Source organism: Neofelis nebulosa, chromosome 16, assembly GCF_028018385.1.
Source record: "Neofelis nebulosa isolate mNeoNeb1 chromosome 16, mNeoNeb1.pri, whole genome shotgun sequence".
In the NCBI taxonomy this organism is placed as follows: Eukaryota; Metazoa; Chordata; class Mammalia; order Carnivora; family Felidae; genus Neofelis; species Neofelis nebulosa.
In genome coordinates this window covers 64,640,117-64,659,559 of record NC_080797.1, presented here as the reverse complement: position 1 = coordinate 64,659,559, position 19,443 = coordinate 64,640,117, and the positions used below count along the sequence as shown (strand labels likewise).

At 46.1% G+C, this 19,443-nt stretch overlaps 2 protein-coding genes and 2 non-coding genes across 10 annotated transcripts in view; 3 read left to right on the top strand and 1 right to left on the bottom strand.

Moving 5' to 3' along the window:
* Positions 1-8,903, bottom strand: part of SGSM2 (small G protein signaling modulator 2) — a 39,785-nt gene extending 30,882 nt beyond the window's left edge. For 2 of the 7 annotated variants that reach the window (XM_058704768.1, XM_058704765.1), the window contains exons 1-2: positions 8,622-8,903; positions 5,071-5,146 (exon numbers count right to left, since the gene is read on the bottom strand). In XM_058704768.1, the coding sequence (XP_058560751.1) occupies positions 5,071-5,146; positions 8,622-8,678 (133 nt within the window). In that variant the 5' untranslated portion in view covers positions 8,679-8,903. Of the gene's footprint in view, positions 1-5,070; positions 5,147-8,621 lie in introns of those variants that run through there. The other 5 variants (XM_058704766.1, XM_058704769.1, XM_058704772.1 and 2 more) reach the window with 3 other exon arrangements.
* Positions 8,904-9,942: 1,039 nt separating this feature from the next.
* Positions 9,943-19,362, top strand: TSR1 (TSR1 ribosome maturation factor). Its single transcript, XM_058704773.1, has 15 exons — positions 9,943-10,092; positions 10,269-10,372; positions 10,696-10,915; positions 11,032-11,166; positions 11,566-11,987; positions 13,031-13,190; positions 13,867-14,021; positions 14,280-14,476; positions 15,148-15,310; positions 15,653-15,763; positions 16,476-16,608; positions 17,943-18,059; positions 18,477-18,617; positions 18,722-18,796; positions 19,000-19,362. The coding sequence occupies exons 1-15, from the start codon at positions 9,996-9,998 to the stop codon at positions 19,176-19,178; spliced, it is 2,409 nt and encodes an 802-aa protein (XP_058560756.1). The 5' UTR covers positions 9,943-9,995; the 3' UTR covers positions 19,179-19,362.
* Positions 15,906-15,995, top strand: LOC131498651 (small nucleolar RNA SNORD91 family). The gene has a single exon (XR_009255531.1). It is a non-coding gene; the product is annotated as a small nucleolar RNA SNORD91 family (small nucleolar RNA).
* Positions 16,746-16,840, top strand: LOC131498650 (small nucleolar RNA SNORD91 family). The gene has a single exon (XR_009255530.1). It is a non-coding gene; the product is annotated as a small nucleolar RNA SNORD91 family (small nucleolar RNA).
* Positions 19,363-19,443: the final 81 nt, after the last annotated feature.

The window sequence follows — 19,443 nt, the reverse complement described above, 5'->3', positions numbered from 1 at the left end:
TGTTTACTTTAACCTTGAGTTTCCCACAAACAAAAGTTAAAAGCACCTTGCCCTTGGGGAGAGGGGGTGGCAGGAGATATCAGACTATACCTGGAGGTTTAAGAAGCCACAGGGAAAACAAGGAGAATTAATTTGATTCAAAAGTCTTTACATTTAAATAAAAATTTCAGGGGCGCCTAGGTGGCTCAGTCGATTAAGCATCTAACTCTTCATTTTGGCTCAGATCATGATCTCGTGGTTCATGGGATCGAGCCCCATGTCAGGCTCCTCACTGATGGACACGGAGCGTGCTTGGGATTCTCTCTCTCTGTCCACTCCCTCGCAATGCATGCTCTCTCTCTTTCTCAAAATAAATAAACTTAAAAAATAATAATAATAAAAGTTTCAAAGACCATATCATGGAACAAAATGCAAACTTGACAAGACTTTTTAAAGACAAAAAGGTGGTATCAGTGGTAGGTTTGGGCTTACTCTCCAAGCCTCAGCCTCTGCCTGTGGGAGTGAGCAGTCACATAGGCCTGATCCTCTGACAGCCATACTCTGTGGTTGGAGAACAGCACACAGAGAACCACTCCCTGCCAACCAGGGGTTGCCAGCAAAGCTTCCACACAAGATTTCCTCACAAGGTTTCTACCTATAGGAGCCTGACCAGCTTCTGGACAAACAGGTTTAGGAACAACCACAACACACACACGCACACACGCAAGACACATTTCTTACCAGTCCTGGGAGTCTCCCTCCTCCTGTGGATAATAGGAACAGGGGTCTGGTGCAACTTTCCTGGGTTTGCCCAGGGTCAGGACTCAACTCAGGGATTATTCAATTCCCTTTCTAAGGCTCTCCAGGAAGATTCTGTTTCCAGTTCAAATGTCTCTATTCTAAGGAAGCTCAGAGGAGCTCATCTTGCCGAGGCCTTGCTCTCCTCTGCCGAGAACAGAGGGGCCAGGGCAGAGTAGAGGGGCCCAGGGCCCCAGTACTGTCCAAACTCCAGGAAATGTGGCCATTCTGTGGTTGATCCAGCCTCCACAGCCTCTGCTCTGCTCACCTCTCTCCTCATCTTCCCTGCACTCCAATTCCTTCCAGAACAAAGCTGGATTCTGGACAAGGCCAGGACAATAGCACAACCCAGTCACTGTAAGACTGGATCTACTTTAGACCAGAAATTCATTTCAGAGCATTTGCCCAGGGGTGACGGAGACCGACATATTAGAAGCTCCAAAATGCAAGAGGGGTGGAGTTTTCCATCAATACTTACCTATTCTTCCCTGCCTCTTCCCAAGAATCCCTGATTACGATTCTACTGTGTGATGCATGTAAACGGCTTGCAGACAGGAAAAAAGTTTGATAATCACTGCTTTAATAAACGTATCTCATTTTGAACCCAAACTGGGATTTACCTCACCACCGAATACCAATTTTGACGAAGCCTAAGGATTCCTTTTCCCTGTGGGCTTGACTTAGCTTTATACAGCTTCATACTTAGCTTGACAGCCCCTACTGCTAGCATTCTCCTCAGTGTATGCACCGAGCCCAAGGCAGGGGCAGCCGACTGGCAGAGGCTCAGAGATGTCTTTTGTTCGGCCCACAGATTTTTTAAAAATGGGAATTAGTTGGGGCACCTGGGTGGCTCAGTTGGTTAAGCGTCTGGCTTCAGTTTGGGTCATGATCTCAAGGTTTGTGGGTTCAAGGCCCACATCGGGCTCCATGCTGGCAGTGTGGAGCCTGCTTGGGACTCTCTCTGTGTCCCTCTCTTTCTGTCCCTCCCTCACACGCGCTTTCTCTCTCTCTCAAAATAAATAAACATAAAGTATATAAAAATGGGAAATAGTTGGGGCACCTGGGTGGCTCAGTCGGTTAAATGTCTCAGCTCAGGTCATGATCTCACAGTTTGTGGCTTCGAACCCTGCATCGGGCTCTGTGCTGACAGCTCAGAGTCTGGAGCCTGCTTGGGATTCTGTGTGTGTGTGTGTGTGTGTGTGTGTGTGTGTGTGTGTGTGTGTCTCTCTCTCTCTGCCCTTCTCCCACTCACGCTCTGTCTCTCAAAAAGAAATAAACATTAAAAAAATTTTTTTAATGGGAATTAGTTATTAGCCTTTAAAAATTGGGGAATTTCAGGGGTGCCTGGGTAGCTCAGTTGGTTAGGCAACCAACTTTGGCTCAGGTCATGATCTCATGTTTCATGAATTCAAGCCCCACACTGGGCTCTGCAGTAACAGCTCAGAGTCTGGAGCCTGCTTTGGATCCTGTGTCTCCCTCTCTCTCTGCACCACCCCCACTTGTGTTTCTCTTTCTCTCAAAGATAAATAAACATTAAAAAAATAAAAATTGGGAAATTTCATATAAAAACCCAGACTTCTGTCTTCTCTTAAGAAAAAAACAAAGGCCATGGCAAGCCTGGGCTGGCATTCCTGCAGGAGCTGAATAGTGGCAAGCAATATTCAGTCCACCCCAGTCCCCACCACCACTGCCTGCAGCGTCACACCCAGACAGCTTCTTGTGTGGACCTTTTCCATCTGACTGTAGACATTATTTAAGTTTGTGCTAGCAGACCTAAAGCACCTCCTGAGATCCAGCAGAACGGGGCTCCTCTTGCTCCTGGGCTGACTTTACAATCCTGGAGACTTGGGTTTATTTCATAGACCCTTGCTGTTTCAGCAACCAAAACTGGCTGAAAGGAGAAGCAGCATGCCTTTTGAGGGTAATATCCCTGCCTGCTGGGAAGAGCCCGGGGAGGGGGGTGGGGTGGGGGGGTGGGGAGGCTTCTAGGCAAGAGACAAAAGCAAAGCGAAAGCTCCATTGCTTCCTGGGGGCCTCTGCAATGATCACAGGAGAGCTGACAGTTTCTTCTCATCCCAATTGGCCTGAATGTGAGATACCCACAACTTTTCTCTCTGCCTCTTTTTCCCCTATTCCCCCTTGGCCACCCACGTGTGGCGCCCATGCACAAGCTGTTTGTGCTATTTTGTTCTGTTTTCTGTGTTTGTTGAATGTGCTCTGGATAAGGAATTAAGCCATGCATAATTGGGCCACCAGCAAAGCCCTTCTGGTGACAACAACAAATAGTGGCTAATGTTCGGAGCACACAACACAGGTGGAAAGGAGTAGGGGTCTAATATTCTTCAAAGCCACTTACTGAAAGACTACCATGCTTCTCCCCTAACATAGGTTCTGCCTGAGAAAGGTGAGATTAGATTGTTCCTTGTTACCCTGAGAATCATAACATATCTCAAAGAACCAGGAAACACCCAAAGGGAGGTGTTGAGAACTGAAATCCTGCAAACCTAGTTTCATCCTCAACATCCAAAGGAGAAGGAAAGAGACATTTCCTGAGCTCTTCCAATGCTAGAAATGTTCTCATGCATCATCTCAATCCCTCCAAAAATTCCTTGAGGTAGGAATCACCACCCTTTTTTAGGAGAGCAAACTAAGGGTGACGGAAGTTAAGAAACTTGTCCAAGATAACTTAGCAGAGCACCAAGATTCACTTGCATCAGTGTGTCACTCAGGCTGGGTCCACAGGCCATCTCTTCCCGATAGCTCTCCCTTATCTCTCGGCTTTTATTTTCTCCACACCTTTATCATACAGGATATATTTATGTGTGCACGTGTCTTCTGTCCTCAAAGAATGTAAGCCCTTGGGGCAGAGACTCTGTCCATCTTGTGACTGCTGTTTCCCTATGCGGAAACAGGATCTAGCACATGGTGGACCCACAGCATTTGTTGCTGGACTGATGGTAGGCAGCTTTATATGCCTCACCATGCTACTGTCTGCTCCTTTCACTCCGAAACACACAGCCTCTCTTCACAAATTCCCAACACCAATCTCAGAAGCCAAGGAAAACAACACAGAGATGGCAAACTGTTCTTTAGAAAGGGAGTTGAGGGGCGCCTGGGTGGCTCAGTCAGTTAAGCGGCCGACTTCAGCTCGGGTCATGATCTCGCGGTCCGTGAGTTCAAGCCCCGCATCAGGCACTGTGCTGACAGCTCAGAGCCTGGAGCCTGTTTCAGATTCTGCGTCTCCCTCTCTCTGACCCTCCCCCGTTCGTGCTCTCTCTCTCAAAAATAAATAAACGTTAAAAAAAAATTAAAAAAAAAAAAAAGAAAGGGAGTTGAAAGGAAGATAAAAGTCCTGGAAATCCAAGAAAACTCTATTGTGTATAGAGACTAGCTTGCCTCTGTAAAGGCAGAAGTCTTCAGGAGAGGAGGAAGTGATGGTTTATTACCAACGTTCTCCCTTTTAAGGTGGGAAAGCTTTAGGTTTCCCTCCTGTTGTAGCTCATGCTGTTTTGCCCCCAATCCAGGGTCTGGAGAACTGAGAATGCCAGAGCAACACAAGTGGGATTAGTTAGAAAGTTGAGGGGCGCCTGGGTGGCTCAGTTGGTTGAGCGTCCAACTTCATCTCAGGTCATGATCTTGCAGTTTATGAGTTGGAGCCTGCATTGGGCTCTGTGCTTACCGCTCAGAGCCTGGAGCCTGCTTCGGGTTCTGTGTCTCCCTCTCTCTCTGTCCCTCTCCCCCTCACGTTCTGTCTCTTTCTCTCAAAAATAAATAAAGGTTAAAAAACTTTTTTTTAAATAAAAAAGAAAATAGATGTGGCACAGAAAGCATTCCGAAACACAAACCCTTCCCCAAAGTTAAACATAAACCAGAGCAGCAGTTCCCAGACCAGAATCACCTAGGTCAGTGGTTCTCAAGGCGTGGTCCCTGGACCAGCAGCTCAGAACCATGTGTGAACTTGTCAGAAATGCCAATTCTCAGGCCCACCCCAGACCTATCAGAATCAGAAATTCCAGGGTTGGGACCCAGGAATCTGTGTTTTAACAAGTTCTTTGGGTGACTCACATGCATACTAAAGACCAAAGGAACTAAATACATATACAAATCCTTTGGCCCTGGAGATCCTAATTCAGTAGGTTGGGGACAGGGCCCAGGGACAGCACAAGTACTTCACAGCTGATTCTAATTTGTAGCCACATTTGAAAACTACTAAACCTGAGCACTCCTCTTTCCCTGGCCCCAGGACAGTGTCCTCAGTTCTAAACCCTCTTCCCACTGCCCCCAGTCACTCACCACACAGAGCAATGATGTGGCTGCTATCTTCATGCACAAACTTCCTGGTGACAGCTTCCTCCATGATTTGCTTCACCTGTGGACAAACGGGCAGCATCTTACTGATTTTTCTGATCAAAGGGTTGTGGGCAAGTAAATAGCTTGGCTCCGCTCTCCTGGTCTATCTCCTACTCTACTTGCAGATTAGATAGTAAATAGGGATGGGAGAGGTGGGGAAGCCAAGTGTCTTCTTGGAAAGGCAACCAGGAAGAGAGATGTCATCCACCAAGCAATCAGTGCAGATGTTCCAGTCCAGGAGGAAGTGCCTTACTGTGGAGAAGACGGACAGGATGCCATTTGCTCATGTGTACTTAGCTGGAGAAGAGCTTTTGGACAGACACGCTGTCCGTTAGGAACAAACTAGCTCATTATAGGCTGTAGATAAACAACCTGCCCCTCATTTACTCCATCTTCGTCAACGTTCACCCAGGCCTCAGAGACACTCTCCACATGCTTGCAAGCCCAGCCTTCTTTCAGTCTAGATAGAACCCTGATGTTCTGGGTTCCTACATGGATATAAAAGTTTCCAAATACCTTGTAAGATGAGCAGTTACATCTGTCTTTAAGAAAGCCCTTTTTAAAAAGCACATACACACAACTTTTTATTGATATACATGAAACTACAGAAAAGGGTATATGTCATAATTACACAGCCTGATGGATTTTCACAAGCTGAATCCACCTGTGAAACCAGCATCCAGATGAAGAGACAGAACATGTGACCAGGACCCCTGAACACCTCCCACTGTCATGTTTCCTTCCACTCACTACTCTCCTCAGGGACATGTGCTATCCTGACTTCTAACAGCATAGAGTCTCTTTATGGGTTTTCATACTGTTGATAGATGAAATCACTGTGTGTAGTGTTTTGTGACTGGATTTCTTTATAGGTTATGTGTTCACATTGTATGTACTTGTGGATTGTTCATTCTCCATTATGTTAACACACAATGAACTGTACGTAGGTAGTTTCCAATTTGGGTCTGTCATGAATAGCGCTACTATGAACATTAAAAATATGTTTTTTAGTAAACATAGGTGCTCATTTTTTGCACTTATATTTCCAGACAAGGAATTTCTGATATGTATATTCCACTGCACTAGATTTTGCCAAATAGCTCTCCAAAGTGGTTGTACCAATTTACACTCCCATCAGCAATGTATGAGGTTTTAGTTGCTCCCAACATCGAAGTCAAGCACTTTTGATGTCCTGGGGGAATTTGCCAAGAAACAGATACTAATACTGGAGATTAGAGAGATGGATTACCTCAACCCCACTGTAAAATCTTATATGAAGTAAGCTCCGGGCAGAGCGTGTCTTTGTCATTCTTTGGACAAGGCATACAGGGTTCCGATGCTGCCCTTGCTCCCAAGACCCTCGCTGAGGACTGTACAGTTTGGAGAGTGGTAAAGCTTCTAAAGCCTGCAGAGGAGGTAGGGAGGACCTGGAGGCTTCTCCCTATTGAAACTGCTCACAGTTAGCAGTTAGGTAGAGGGGAATCAGATTGATCCTGCACTCTAAATTGTTAAAAGCTTCCTAGGTTACTTGCCAAGCGGTGTTTGTATTAAACAGAGCATAAAGTCACAGTTTAAAGACGTGCGGGCATCTGAAACAGGCCGGTGGGGCAGATTTGGGGGTTAGAAAGACATACAGATGACTCTAGAATTATATCAGAAATTCTGTATTGAAAGTCCAGCCTTGCCTACAATTATCCCCACTTCCTCTACTTGTGGAAGAGGAAGGATATATTTCTCTCTAAATCAAGTGCTAAAGGGAGAAGGGAACTAAGAATTCAGAGCAGGTTAAACTTTGTCAGGTAATATACATAGCTGTGGCATATTCTGGGCATTTCTCATATTTGTTTAGGAATCATTCTTAGAGCAGTATAAAAAGCCTTCTAAGTATTGAAAAAAAGAATCATGGTATCAGAAATCTTTCCTACGTCCCTGACCAACTCTAAATTTGGAGCACAGCAACAATCCTAGCCCATCCATCCATGGTTTAGGTATGGCTACTTTTTTCTTCTTGTTTATACTGTTCATACGAGCCTCTGTCACTAGACTGCTTGTTTCCCGAGGATAATCACTATGACGTGGGATTGCCCTTTTGCTTGGGGAGACCAGGGTTTAGTTGAAATGCTGATTTGATGTACTCCTGACCTAAAATGCTTTCTTGGCCACTTCACACCAAAGTGGTGAGGCAGCTTCTCACACACAGCTGGAAAGGTGAGGACTTTGACTACTTTGCCAACAAGAGGGAAAGGCACAAATAAATGTTAGGTAGGGCACAGTAGCCAGGCCACAGTTAATGCAGGAGAACCATCTAGGGCCTTCCAGGAGTTTATGAGAACACATAGTCTTCTCCAATCCTGAAATTCTAGGAAGAGGTAAAGGAACCATTATGACAAACTTTAATATATGAGATACATATCATCATCCTTCTTTCAGAGATGAATAAAATAAGACTCAGGTTAAGTAACTTCTTCAAGTCACACAGAGTTAGGTCCAGAGTATTCCAAGGTTACACATCCCTACAGATCTTGCAGTCTCTAAAATCAGTAGATTTATTTACCAAATACTCATTCAATGTCTACTGTGTGCCAGGTCCTGGATACAGAATAGTGGACAAAACAGACTGGTTTCCTGCCCTCATGGAGTTTGCACATCTGGTAGAAGACAGCCACAAAGGTAGTTGCAAGGAGTTCATGGTTCCCGAGGCCTAATCCATTCTAATCCATACTGCAGGTTTGAGCTCTCCAGCTCTCATGTGCGGTGAGTCATTCATATGGGTACCCGCCCCCCCCCCCCCAACCAACACGATGAAACTGAAATGGGCTTTAGGGCAGGGTCAAGGTAAAGGACGTTAGTAGAGGGGAGAGCTTTTTTCTCTTTCTGACATTTGGGGTGGGGCGGGAATCCTTAAACGGGGAAAAAAATCTTGAGTCTTATAAAAAGCATTCTCAACCTCCCCCCCCCCCCCCCCACCATGGTCTCTGGGTAGGGAGGTGGGCGTGGAGAAGCAGCGAGGTGTGCGACGAACCTCCTGCAGCCGCGATTCAGTTCCCAGAGGGATCCCTGAATCTTGGGTGTAGGGCAAACCAGAGCTAAGCCCCCAAACCACGCGTTTAGCGCTGAGGCCCTCGCGGGGCCCCGCCCCTGCCCATTCGGCTTGGGCAATGAAAGGGCAGCACCACTTCTCCAGAAATCGCCACCACCCCTCCCCCGACCTTGGTCTCCCAGCGCTGTTGCCGTCACAGGGCGGGGAACTGCGGGATCGCGGAGCAAACAAGCGCCGGAGCGCCGACCTGCCTCCTCGGACGGAGGGGTGCTGCCCCAGATCCGGGAGAGAGCCGGTAGCCGCAGCCAGTCCAGGACCCCGCCCCCGCCCGGCCCAGGCCCGCGGGCGCTGGTGCCGGGGGGTGGGGGGGGGGGGTACGGACATTTCCGCGTCCCCCCCGCCGGGCAGCGCGGGCAGGGACGTGAGTCTCCGGGGGTCTTTGCTCCTACTTTACCTCCTTCTTTACGTTCCACAGCAGTTTCTCTTTGACTGCGTCCTCCGCGCTGCCCATGGTGTGGCGGGTGGCAGAGAGGCAACGCCGAGCTGTCCCCCAAGCCCCCCGTGCGCCCTCGCCTCCTCCGCGCCTCTCCGCTCAGCGCCCCACGCGCAAGGCGGAGCCCCCGGCCGCCGCGCTCCCCGCCCGCCGCCACCACCGCCGCAGCCACTGCCCCGTGCTGGGCTCCGCAGCCATCTTCCGAGCCCCGCACAGACGTCAGGAGGCTGGCCCGGCCCCTTCCCACTGTCGGGGGCGGGGGGGGGGGGTGCGCTCAGCGACGGGGGGGTCGGGGCGGGGGTGAGGCTGCGCGCGCCCGGGGGCGGTGGGCCCCCGGGCGCGCGCCTAGCTGGCCGCTGTCATGGCAACGCGCCCGCTCCCGCCCCGAGGGCGCGAACCCTCATTGTGAGCTCCCGCAGCCAGTTCCGCGCCGCACTGCGCGCGGTAGCTGGCGCGCTCTGGACCCCGTGGCTGAGGGAAAGTCACTCGCATCGGAGCTGGCCTCAACCCAGCTAGACGCTCCCTGATTTCTACCCACTCGTTTTCCCGACGGGAAGGGCCGGGCCATTCGCTCCTCGAGTCTGGCTCTCTAGGAAACTAGCGTTAGTCTCCTGGCTGAAAGGCCACAGCTCCATCATTCCTCTAAATCCCCCTGCCAGCCGGTGGCCCTCAGTTGCAAGACTTGTGGGAAGAGGAGCTGGAGCACAGTCACCCCGAGATTGAAGAGGCTGAGTTGCCTGTGAGGGCTCGTCTGTCAAGGCCAGTTCTCCCTGTCTGGTACCGTCCTGCCTTCAGCTCTGTTGGAGCGGGGGGCGCGGGTTGGGATAACGGTGATCAGCGGGAACTTGTACGGAGCCTTCCACGCGATTTTCCTTCTAGACCTCAGCAGCCCATAAGAGGAAGAAAGGATTGCTCAAAGTGGTAACACCTGCTGCTGCAAACTGAGGAGCGATGTGCACAAATCTAGGTGACAGGAAGGGCTTAGCCCTCTTCCACACGAATGGAAAAACTTCAACAGCTGCCTAAGGTGATGCAACTAGATAGCGCAAAAAATGAAAATACAGGTAGCAAAAAAAGCCCTCTGGGACTGAGAGGCTAAACCTCGAGTCTACATCCAGCTTTTTAAACCCCCCCAGCCGTAGACCGCCGCGTGAGAAAAGTTTACTCCTCGGTTTTGCTGAGACGCCGGAGTCATTTCTGAGCCTGGTTGGAAGGACTCTCGCGAGAGGACGCGGTGAGCTCCGCCCCGCCACGGGAAGGGAGGGGCAAGGAGGGGGCCGGAAGCGCTCCGTCCGGCCCGGAAGTAGTGCTGACTAGGTACACGTGAGCGGCGGCATGGCGGCCCACCGTTCTGGCCCTCTTAAGCAACAGAATAAAGCTCATAAAGGCGGGCGGCATCGGGGTCGGGGATCCGCGCAGCGGGACGGCAAGGGTGAGAAGATAGGGTTGGAGGAAGGAGGGTTATTTTAGATGTTGGCTGCTTTTCTTTGTGTGCAGACAGTTCCTACCTCCGGCCTGGACCGCGCGCAAAGGCTCTAAGATGGGCGGAGAGGGTCCCCTTTCTGGACTCTCTGGTACCTTGCATAAGAGCCCTTTTTAATCTTCTAGGCCGTCTAGCACTGAAGGTCCTAAGCAGGAAAGTGAGAAAAGAGCTCAGCAGAGTAGACCAGAGGCATCGCGCCAGCCAGCTCCGAAAGCAGAAGAAGGAGGCGGTGAGAGGAGCAGGGATTGGGGAGTGGTGTGGTTTCACAGCTGTTCTAGGCGGTAATGCCTCGAACTGAAAAATGTGACCCTGGGAAGGGGCCGGGGATGGAAAAATAATTCTCGAGCACATGTCAGGCATGCAGATCTAGATTCATGCTAGGACATTCTTTGTTTTGGTGCAAGCTTCTGCCCACTCTCCCGGCCTACGTGCCTTTTACAAGAAAGATGTGGTGGACTGAGAGTGGGGAGTGGGGGTGAGGAAGGGGCGTCCATACTGTGGGAAATGCAATACTGAAATGAAGTACTGAAACATTGATCTTTCCATTCTCAGGTTCTGGCAGAGAAAAGACAGCTGGGCAGCAAGGATGGTCCTCCTCATCAGGTGCTGGTAGTGCCTCTGCATGACAGGATTTCCTTGCCAGAGGCCTTTAGGCTGCTTCAGGATAAGGACACTGGAACAGTACACTTGAATGAGTGGGGAAGCACCCATAGCTTTGTGCTGTTATGCCCCCGCTTGAAACATCGGTGGTATTTCACATCTGCAAGGCCAGGTTGGAGCATACAACAGTGTTTTCTATTGTTGTATTTTGAGTAGTAGTAATATTCTTTTAGTATTATGTGCTGGTGCCAAACACCTCTTCCCACTAACTTTGTCTTCTATCTCCAGGGGATCTGCACTCTGTGTTAGACATGGCTAAAGTGGCAGATACCATCCTTTTTCTCCTTGATCCACTAGAAGGCTGGGACAGCACTGGGGATTACTGCCTTTCCTGCCTTTTTGCCCAGGGCCTTCCTACCTATAGTAAGTGAGTTAGGAGTATTAGAGGTAAGGGGGGGGGGGAAGTGAATTAGCATTTATTATGCATCTATAATTTTTCAGGCACTCTGTCTGACACTTGATACAGGAATACAACTGGTGGGTTGTATTTGGCTGGTGGTGAGTTATACATCTATGGCTTAAGTTGGTCCATCATTTAGAAATTATCTATCAAGCTGCTTTTTATATTTCTGGACTACTCTTTGCCCAGAGGAAGAAGAGTATGAACTTTGGTTTCACTATGAAAATTTTTTAGGGTAGTTGAGTGTTCAGTTTCTCAGCGATCTCTGGTCTCACAACTGAACTGTTAGCTTGTTTGTCAACTATGGTGGGGATTTACACGTGGTAAAGTAAGTAACAAAGCCCTTTCTCTCTTGCTCACAGCACTAGCTGTCCAGGGGATTTCTGGCCTCCCACCAAGGAAACAAATAGATGCCAGAAAGAAGCTAAATAAAGCAGTGGAGAAGCGCTTTCCTGATGACAAACTTCTCCTGTTAGACACACAACAGGAGGCACAGATGCTGCTCAGGCAGTTGGCTAACCAAAAGCAACGACATCTTGCCTTTCGAGATCGACGGGCCTACATGTTTGCTCATGCTGCTGACTTTGTGCCTAGTGAAGAAAATAACTTGGTGGGCACCTTGAAAATCTCAGGCTATATTCGTGGACAGACTCTGAATGTAAATAGCTTGCTGCATATCATTGGACAGGGTGATTTCCAGATGAAACAGATAGATGCTCCTATAGACCCTTTCCTTTTAAATCCTAGAGTGGTCAAATCACAGGACTCTGGAGCTGCAATGGAGGTAAGAGTGATGTTCTTAAAAACTGTATTGTAGGGGTGCGTGGGTGGCTCAGTCACTTAAGCATCTGACTCTTGATTTCGGCTCAGCTCACGATCTCACGATTTGTGAGCTCGAGCCCTGTGTCAGGCTCAACGCTGATGGCACAGAGCTAGCTTGGGATTTTCTCTCTCTCCCTCTATCTTTGCCCCTTCCCCACTCATATTCTCTCCCTCCCTCCCTCCCTCCCTCCCTCCCTCCCTCCCTCCCTCCCTCCCTCTCCTTCTCTCTCTCTCAAAATAAATAAACATTAAATGTTTTTTAAACGACTTGTAGATTTATGTGTAAACTGGTGTAGGATGTGAATAACATCAGAGGAGGTAGTCTGCACTCTTAGACAACTATACTAGCCTCTGGAGGTGACTGCTAGTTTGAAGTAAGACAGTAGTCAACTGAATATGTTGATATCCTGTATTCAGCACTTTATAGGTACCTCACATAGCAATTGTCTTTGAGTGTATAAAAGACACAAGATGCAGTCTCTTTCCTTGGACAGCCTAATTACGTCAGAAAAAATGGCAGACATCAAAGATTGAAAAAGTGTGGTTGAGGGATAGAGACCTGCTGTGTAAGTTGAGAAAGTAGACTAGCAGGCTTCACAGAAGAGCTCAGACTTGAGCCAGGTGTTGAGATGGATGAATATGACTTATGGGATGAAGAGAGATGAAACTGTCGAAGAAGATAGAGACAACATGAATTTAGTCTCAGGGATAGATCAGATGGTTTCTTTGAAGAAATCAGCTTGATGGGAGTAAGGTAGGTAATAAATGCATAGGAGTGAGAGCAGATTATGAAAGGCCTCAAAAGCAAGTAGAGGTATGGACTTAAAATGCTAGGAAATTGAAATGGTTGAAAGATTTGACCAGTTGGGCTCACTGTTTCATTCTGTTTTTATTTTATTTTATTTATTTATTTTGAGGACTGTGTTATTTCTGAATCTTTCTGGTTACCATGTTAGATTTAGTAGATTTTGGGTAACGTTTGGTGTCAACTATTCTGGTTTTCAGATTTGTGCTGTGGATACTGTGGTTGATATGGAGGAAGACCTTAAGGTCCTAATGAAGGCAGATCCTGAAAGACAAGAATCTTTGCAAACAGAGGTTATCCCAGATCCAATGGAGGGGGAGCAAACCTGGCCCACAGAGGAGGAACTGAATGAGGCAAATGGTTGGTATTGGCAAACTTGTTTGTATTTCATATGGCCTAGAATTGTGCATTTTCTCTAGCTGCTCACAGGATAGGGTGCGATGAGATGTATTTGGAGGTTAGTTTTCCCCTCTATCTCTAAAGGCTGTATGTTTGCACCAAGCAAACATTGGACATAGCTTTGCTCCATTTTTCAAAATTATTTGTGTTGTTGTTGTTTTCTCATAAACAGATAAACAACTTTGATTTGTTGCAAAGCTTATTGGGCTGTGTAAGTGTTGCTAGTTCTGAGGCAGCTGAATTAAATTTGGAAGTAGTCTGTTCTACTCATAGTGTCTGCTAGAGTTTCTGGTGTTGGTAGCAATGTCTGGTATCATCTTGCCTAGGTGAGAATACGGGAGTAATAGGGGAAAGGTATGTATGTGTACGTATGTATATACACGTGTGTGTGTGTATAAATAAGTATATGTATGTGTATACTTTTTTAAGAGAGTGCGCAAGAGGGGTGGAGGGGAAGAGGGCAAGAGAGAGAAACTTAGGCAGTCTCTGTGTTCAGTGCTGAACCCGACGCAGGGCTCAATCTCACAACCGTGGGATCATGACCTGAGCCAAAATCAAGAGTCAGATGCTCACCTGACTGAGCCACCCAGGTTCCCAGAGGTATATAATTTAACTTAACTCATTTGGGCTTCTACAGACTGCTTGAAGGAAAGTTCCAAGGTGGTAAAGAAGGTTCCCAAAGGGACATCCAGTTACCAAGCTGAATGGATTTTGGATGAGGATGGTGAAAGTGGTGGGGAAGGTGAATATGATGATACAGAACATGAGGATTTTATTGAAGAGGAATCTCAGGTAAAGATATGAATCCTTAGGCCACTTCTGCGTACAGCCCCAAATGCAAGGCAAAGTGCAATCCTGACCTTGAGGGTTGTGTGTGATCAGTTTCCTAGGAATGACTTAGAGCTGCCAGAAGTGAGACTTTCTTTTGTAACTTAATCTCTATTAGAATTGATACTGATTTTGACTAGGTGTCTAGTAAAACTAATTTACTTATAGTTTAATGGTCTTTAGGGTACAGACGGGTGTGAAACTGTAATCTTTATTCTATAGAATGAGAGCAGTGAAAAGGAAGAGGAGGAAGAATGTGAAACTATGACTATAGGAGAGTCTGTGCATGATGATCTGTATGATGAGAATGTGGATGAAGAGGCTGAAGAAAAAATGTTGGAGAAATATAAACAAGAAAGACTGCAAGAGATGTTTCCAGATGAAGTAGATACCCCCCGTGACATGGCTGCAAGAATTCGGTTAGTCAACAAGTCTAAAATCAGTGTTTTTATTTAAAATTCATGTGGCTCAGAAGTGTGTCAGTGTGATAAAAAAAAAAAAACACAACACATTGTCCCCGTTTCTGAAGGGCTAACATTCTATATGGGAAGGTAAGACATACATACAGAAACAATAATATGTAATCAAGTTCCAGACTGTGTGGTGCAGACTAACAATGTCACAGTACTTTAACGAAGGGGAAATACTAAGGTTAATCGGCAAGTGCTTCCTATAGGAGCTAATACTGAAAGTATAAAACATTTTGGAGATTTGAGGGAGTTTGGGCAAGAATAAAAGCGTGAAGACGTAGATGATGTCTTCCCTGGAGATGAGTCTGATTAAAGCCAGAGGGTTTACATTGGATATTAGGGATGTAATATTTTTGTCAGGGACCTTGTTTGCCAGGTTAAAGAGCCACTCCCTGAAGGAGCCACTCTAAGTACTTTGTCCTTTGTCAGCGAGGGGCTGGGGTTTGGTTCTGAAATACTTGTTATGAGTTGTTTTGGAGGGTGGTTTTAGGCTGTTAGATTATTTTGAGAGATAGTGGGAGAATTTTTTTAAGTTAGAGTCTTAGCCATTTTAGAAGTGACTTGAGTGAAAAAGTAGCACCATATAAATTTGACTATTTTTTAAAATCTTCTTTATCTAGATTTCAGAAATACAGAGGCCTCAAGAGCTTCCGGACATCTCCATGGGATCCTAAGGAAAACCTTCCTCAAGATTATGCTCGGATCTTTCAGTTTCAGAACTTTACTAATACTAGGAAACGCATTTTTAAAGAAATTGAAGAAAAAGAGGTCGAAGGAGCTGAGGTATCTGCCTTACTTTGTCCATCCCTGTAATTTGCTGTTTGCCAAGGTGCCCTCTCCTTTATTCCTTCTCTTGGCATGAGTACCTTATTTAGTTTTGTGCTGCCCGTAGCTGAATTAGAGGAGCCACTGAGTCACTGGTGAGAGTGATATTGAGAACAAAGAGGTATCAGATGTTAACTGAAAAGTTTAATTTGGGTAGTTGAGGCATCTGTGAAAGGCAGTTTTAAAGGGTGAGGGTGGGCTTTAGGGTAGTTTAAGAGACTTCTAACATATTTGGAGAAATGCTTCATCATTGTCGAGACCTTAAGGGTAAATAATTATTTTCTACTTTTTTTTTGGCAGGTTGGCTGGTATGTCACACTTCATGTCTCTGAAGTCCCTGTCTCAGTGGTTGAATACTTTAAGCGAGGGGCACCCTTGATTGTATTTTCTTTACTACCTCATGAACAGAAGGTGAGTTCGTATTTTGTGGGAAATGGGGACTTAAGAAACTTTCCAACCAGTTTTGTATGATAGTCTGAAATTTTATGTGACCGACATTTTACTCATTGGGATGTAAACAATCTGCCTTAGGATGAAGAATCAGAGAATATGATGGTGAAGTCAATGATGGTGTTACACAACATGTCTGAACCTGTCTGAAGCATCTCAGTGATGCACTCTGTGTTCTGAGACTTCTCTGTCAGATTAGATTTTAACCAAGGGTTGGCAGCCTTAAGTGGGGGGCGGGGGGGGGGGTGCGGGAAGGAGTGGTTGGGCCACGCGTAGGTCTCTTTCTTGATGGCCAGTACTCGTGTGTATTGCGTGTATGCGAGAGCTCTGGCCTTTGGTCAGTGGAAGAGTTTGGGAGGTAACTGTCTTGAATGAGTAGTTTTGAGGTGTGTGGTGAGTTGAGTGACTTGAAGGCACTGCGTTTGTGGCAGATGTTGAGCTTCTGCATTGTTAGACACGGGAAGGTTAGCTAACACAGAAGGCTACGTGAAAGCCCCAAAAACCAGCCTACATGTAACTTGAATGCCAGTTGTTGGTAAAGGTAAAAGGTAAATCTTACTTACTGTAAATGAGTATGAGAGCGAATTTGGATCTGCTAGTTTAGTTTGTCTTCTTTCAGTTTAGGCTGCTCTATTCTAGATAGGAAGGTCTGTTTTTCTTATGTGGTTCCCAGATGTCAGTACTGAATATGGTGGTGAGCCGGCACCCTGGCAACACTGAGCCTGTGAAAGCTAAGGAGGAGCTGATCTTCCACTGTGGGTTCAGGCGCTTCCGAGCCTCACCTTTGTTCTCTCAGCACACTGCAGGTAAAGCAGTGGGGAAGCTTCTGGGTTCTTGTCCATCTTAATGTCTTTTGGGGGACTATTGATTTTTAGTGCGGGTGTGTAGAATACACAATTTCAAACTCTGGGTTTCTGGGTTAAGGGTATTTTCACTACTCTGGTCTAGGAGCCAATGATGTTTTTATTCACAATGTCTGAACCTGTCTGAAGCATCCCAGTGATGCAACCTCTGTGTGGTGCTGAGGCTTCTCTGCCATGAGTATTTGTTCCAAAGTGGTTTTGAATGGGAGTTGGTGGCTCTATAAAATGGTGTCACAAAGTGTAGAACCCTTGGCATCTGATGGCCGGTGGCAGTGTGGGTGGAGGATAGGGGTGGTCCACAGTTGGGTAAAACAAGTATGTGGCTTCTGAGATGTTGGGATAAGATGTTGAAGAGTGGTGACCAGGGACACTTTTATGGCAAAAATGATTGGACTCCTATACATTAGGAGTGGGAAGATGTTTGGAGGCTTCTGAACATTACCACACACACTCAGCTTTCAGCAGTGGCTGGAGGAAGATGATGAAGGCAGTATTAATGGGTACTCTGGATAATTTCTGTTCTTACTAGCCATATGTTAATTAGCTATGCTATCTAAATGAGGAATTATCTTCTCTTTCCCTTAAAATATTTTATTTCTCTGTAAATTCAGTATTAAGCAGGAGGGAGAGTTTCATTGAAGATAAAAGCAGAGGCTCAGGTAGTCCTCAAGATCAGAGATCAGCTAAGTATGGCCCTTAGGCCAGATCTGCCCCACTGCTTGTTTTTGTTAAATAAAATTTTGTTGGAACACAATTGTGGGTTGTTGGGGGTTTTTTTTCCTTCTTTTTTCCCCTTTTTTTCTCATGTGTTGTCTGTGGCTGTTTTTTTGCTATAGTGGCATAGCTGAGTAGTAGTTGGAACAGAAAGACTGTATGGCCATAGGCCTAAAATACTATGTTGCCCTTTATAGGAAATATTTGCCAATTCTTGCTCATGACTACAGGCTTTTGATTTAGTGGAGGTATTTTCTGTAAAGCATTGCTTCCCAAACAAGGTAGGGATAATGAGTGTCAGAATCACCTGGAGAACTTTTTCAAACCCCAAATATAGTCCAAGCTCCAAGATTCTGCCTCCCTGTTGAAAAATTACTGTGAAGGACTGAGTTGTATCTTACAGTTGTATTGAGGTAGGAAAATATTTTGAGAACTAGTGGGGCAAAGAAACATAAGTTGCCTTAGATTTGAGTTGCAATGATACAGCTTTTCACAGGCTTCTGGATTACCTATGGCTTCTCAAAATGTTTTTACTTTTTATTTTTTAACCCTTATTATGGCAGCGGATAAACATAAATTTCAGAGATTCCTGACTGCTGATGTGGCCTTGGTAGCGACAGTATATGGCCCAATCACGTTTCCTCCTGCATCTGTACTGCTTTTTAAACAGAATAGCAATGGTAAGTTAAGTTCACAGAGGTGAACAGACCTGTAGGTCCTTAATAGGTTTAAAACTATTTCCTGTATTTAGATTTGAGAGTCATATGGTATGAAGAACGTAATAATAGTTTTCAAAATACCCCAATCTCAGCCTCAGACTGGGTCTGAGACAAGGATGACAAACGGAACTTTATCTTGCTTATAAACCGTAGCCAATTGATAGGTGCTGCTCAGACTGCCGTATTTAGGATAGGTTCTCACAACAGGCGTAGAGGGAATATCATTTAATGATCTTTGCATGGACCCAGGAGGGCAGCATAATATATCCTTACTTTAAGGTTTCTCTGAAAAGATCTTGTTTGGGTCTTTAAGTGGACGGGGGCAATCAGTGAAGGCTTTGGCTTGTAGACTCCTGTTGCTCTGCTTTTGCTCCTTAGGAATGCACAGCCTCATTGCCACAGGCCATCTGTTGTCAGTGGATCCAGACAGAATGGTCATCAAGAGAGTTGTTTTGAGTGGTCATCCTTTCAAAATTTTTACTAAGATGGCAGTAGTGCGCTACATGTTCTTCAACAGAGGTGGGTGTGAAGGATGGGGTCAGATTGCCTTTGTGGGGTGAGGGTTGAGTTTACCCTTTGTGGGTACATGTTTCATCTTGGTCTTCTCTTTGTTTCTTTCTAAGAGGATGTGTTGTGGTTTAAACCAGTGGAACTGAGAACAAAGTGGGGCCGCAGGGGACACATCAAGGAGCCTTTAGGTAAGAGAATGTGGGATTTGGTACCTTGTCTAGGTTTCTCCAGTGCTACTAAATGACTGTTGGGTTAGAAGACATTTTCTATTTTAATTTTTTTAACATTTAACTTTAACATTTTCTTTAACAAAGAAAATCTTTAACAATCTAAACAAAATCTTTAACATTTTCTATTTTAATTTGACCAACTTGCTCTGTTTTCTTTCTAGGTACTCATGGCCACATGAAGTGCAGTTTTGATGGGAAGCTAAAATCTCAGGACACAGTACTGATGAACCTCTATAAACGAGTTTTCCCCAAATGGACTTATGATCCATATGTACCAGAACCAGTACCGTGGATGAAAAGTGAGATCTCTTCAACAGTGCCTGAGGTGGATATGGAGTAATGGATTCACTGGGATTCTGTCTCATTGCTGCTAGTTAGCACTCTAGGGATGGGATCCTACAGGTTGTAATTGGACAAAGTTTGTTTTCTACTTTAGCCTAGAGGTCTGCTGCCAGTTTTTGCAAAAGGCTTTTCTTGGCCCTGATAAGGTGTCTCAGTAAACTATGGATGTTTTTCTCTTGCTACTTACTTAGTAAACAAAACAAAACTATTGCTGAAACATCCACTTTCCAGTAGGATTTTGAAAGCTGTTTAAGAGGGGAAGA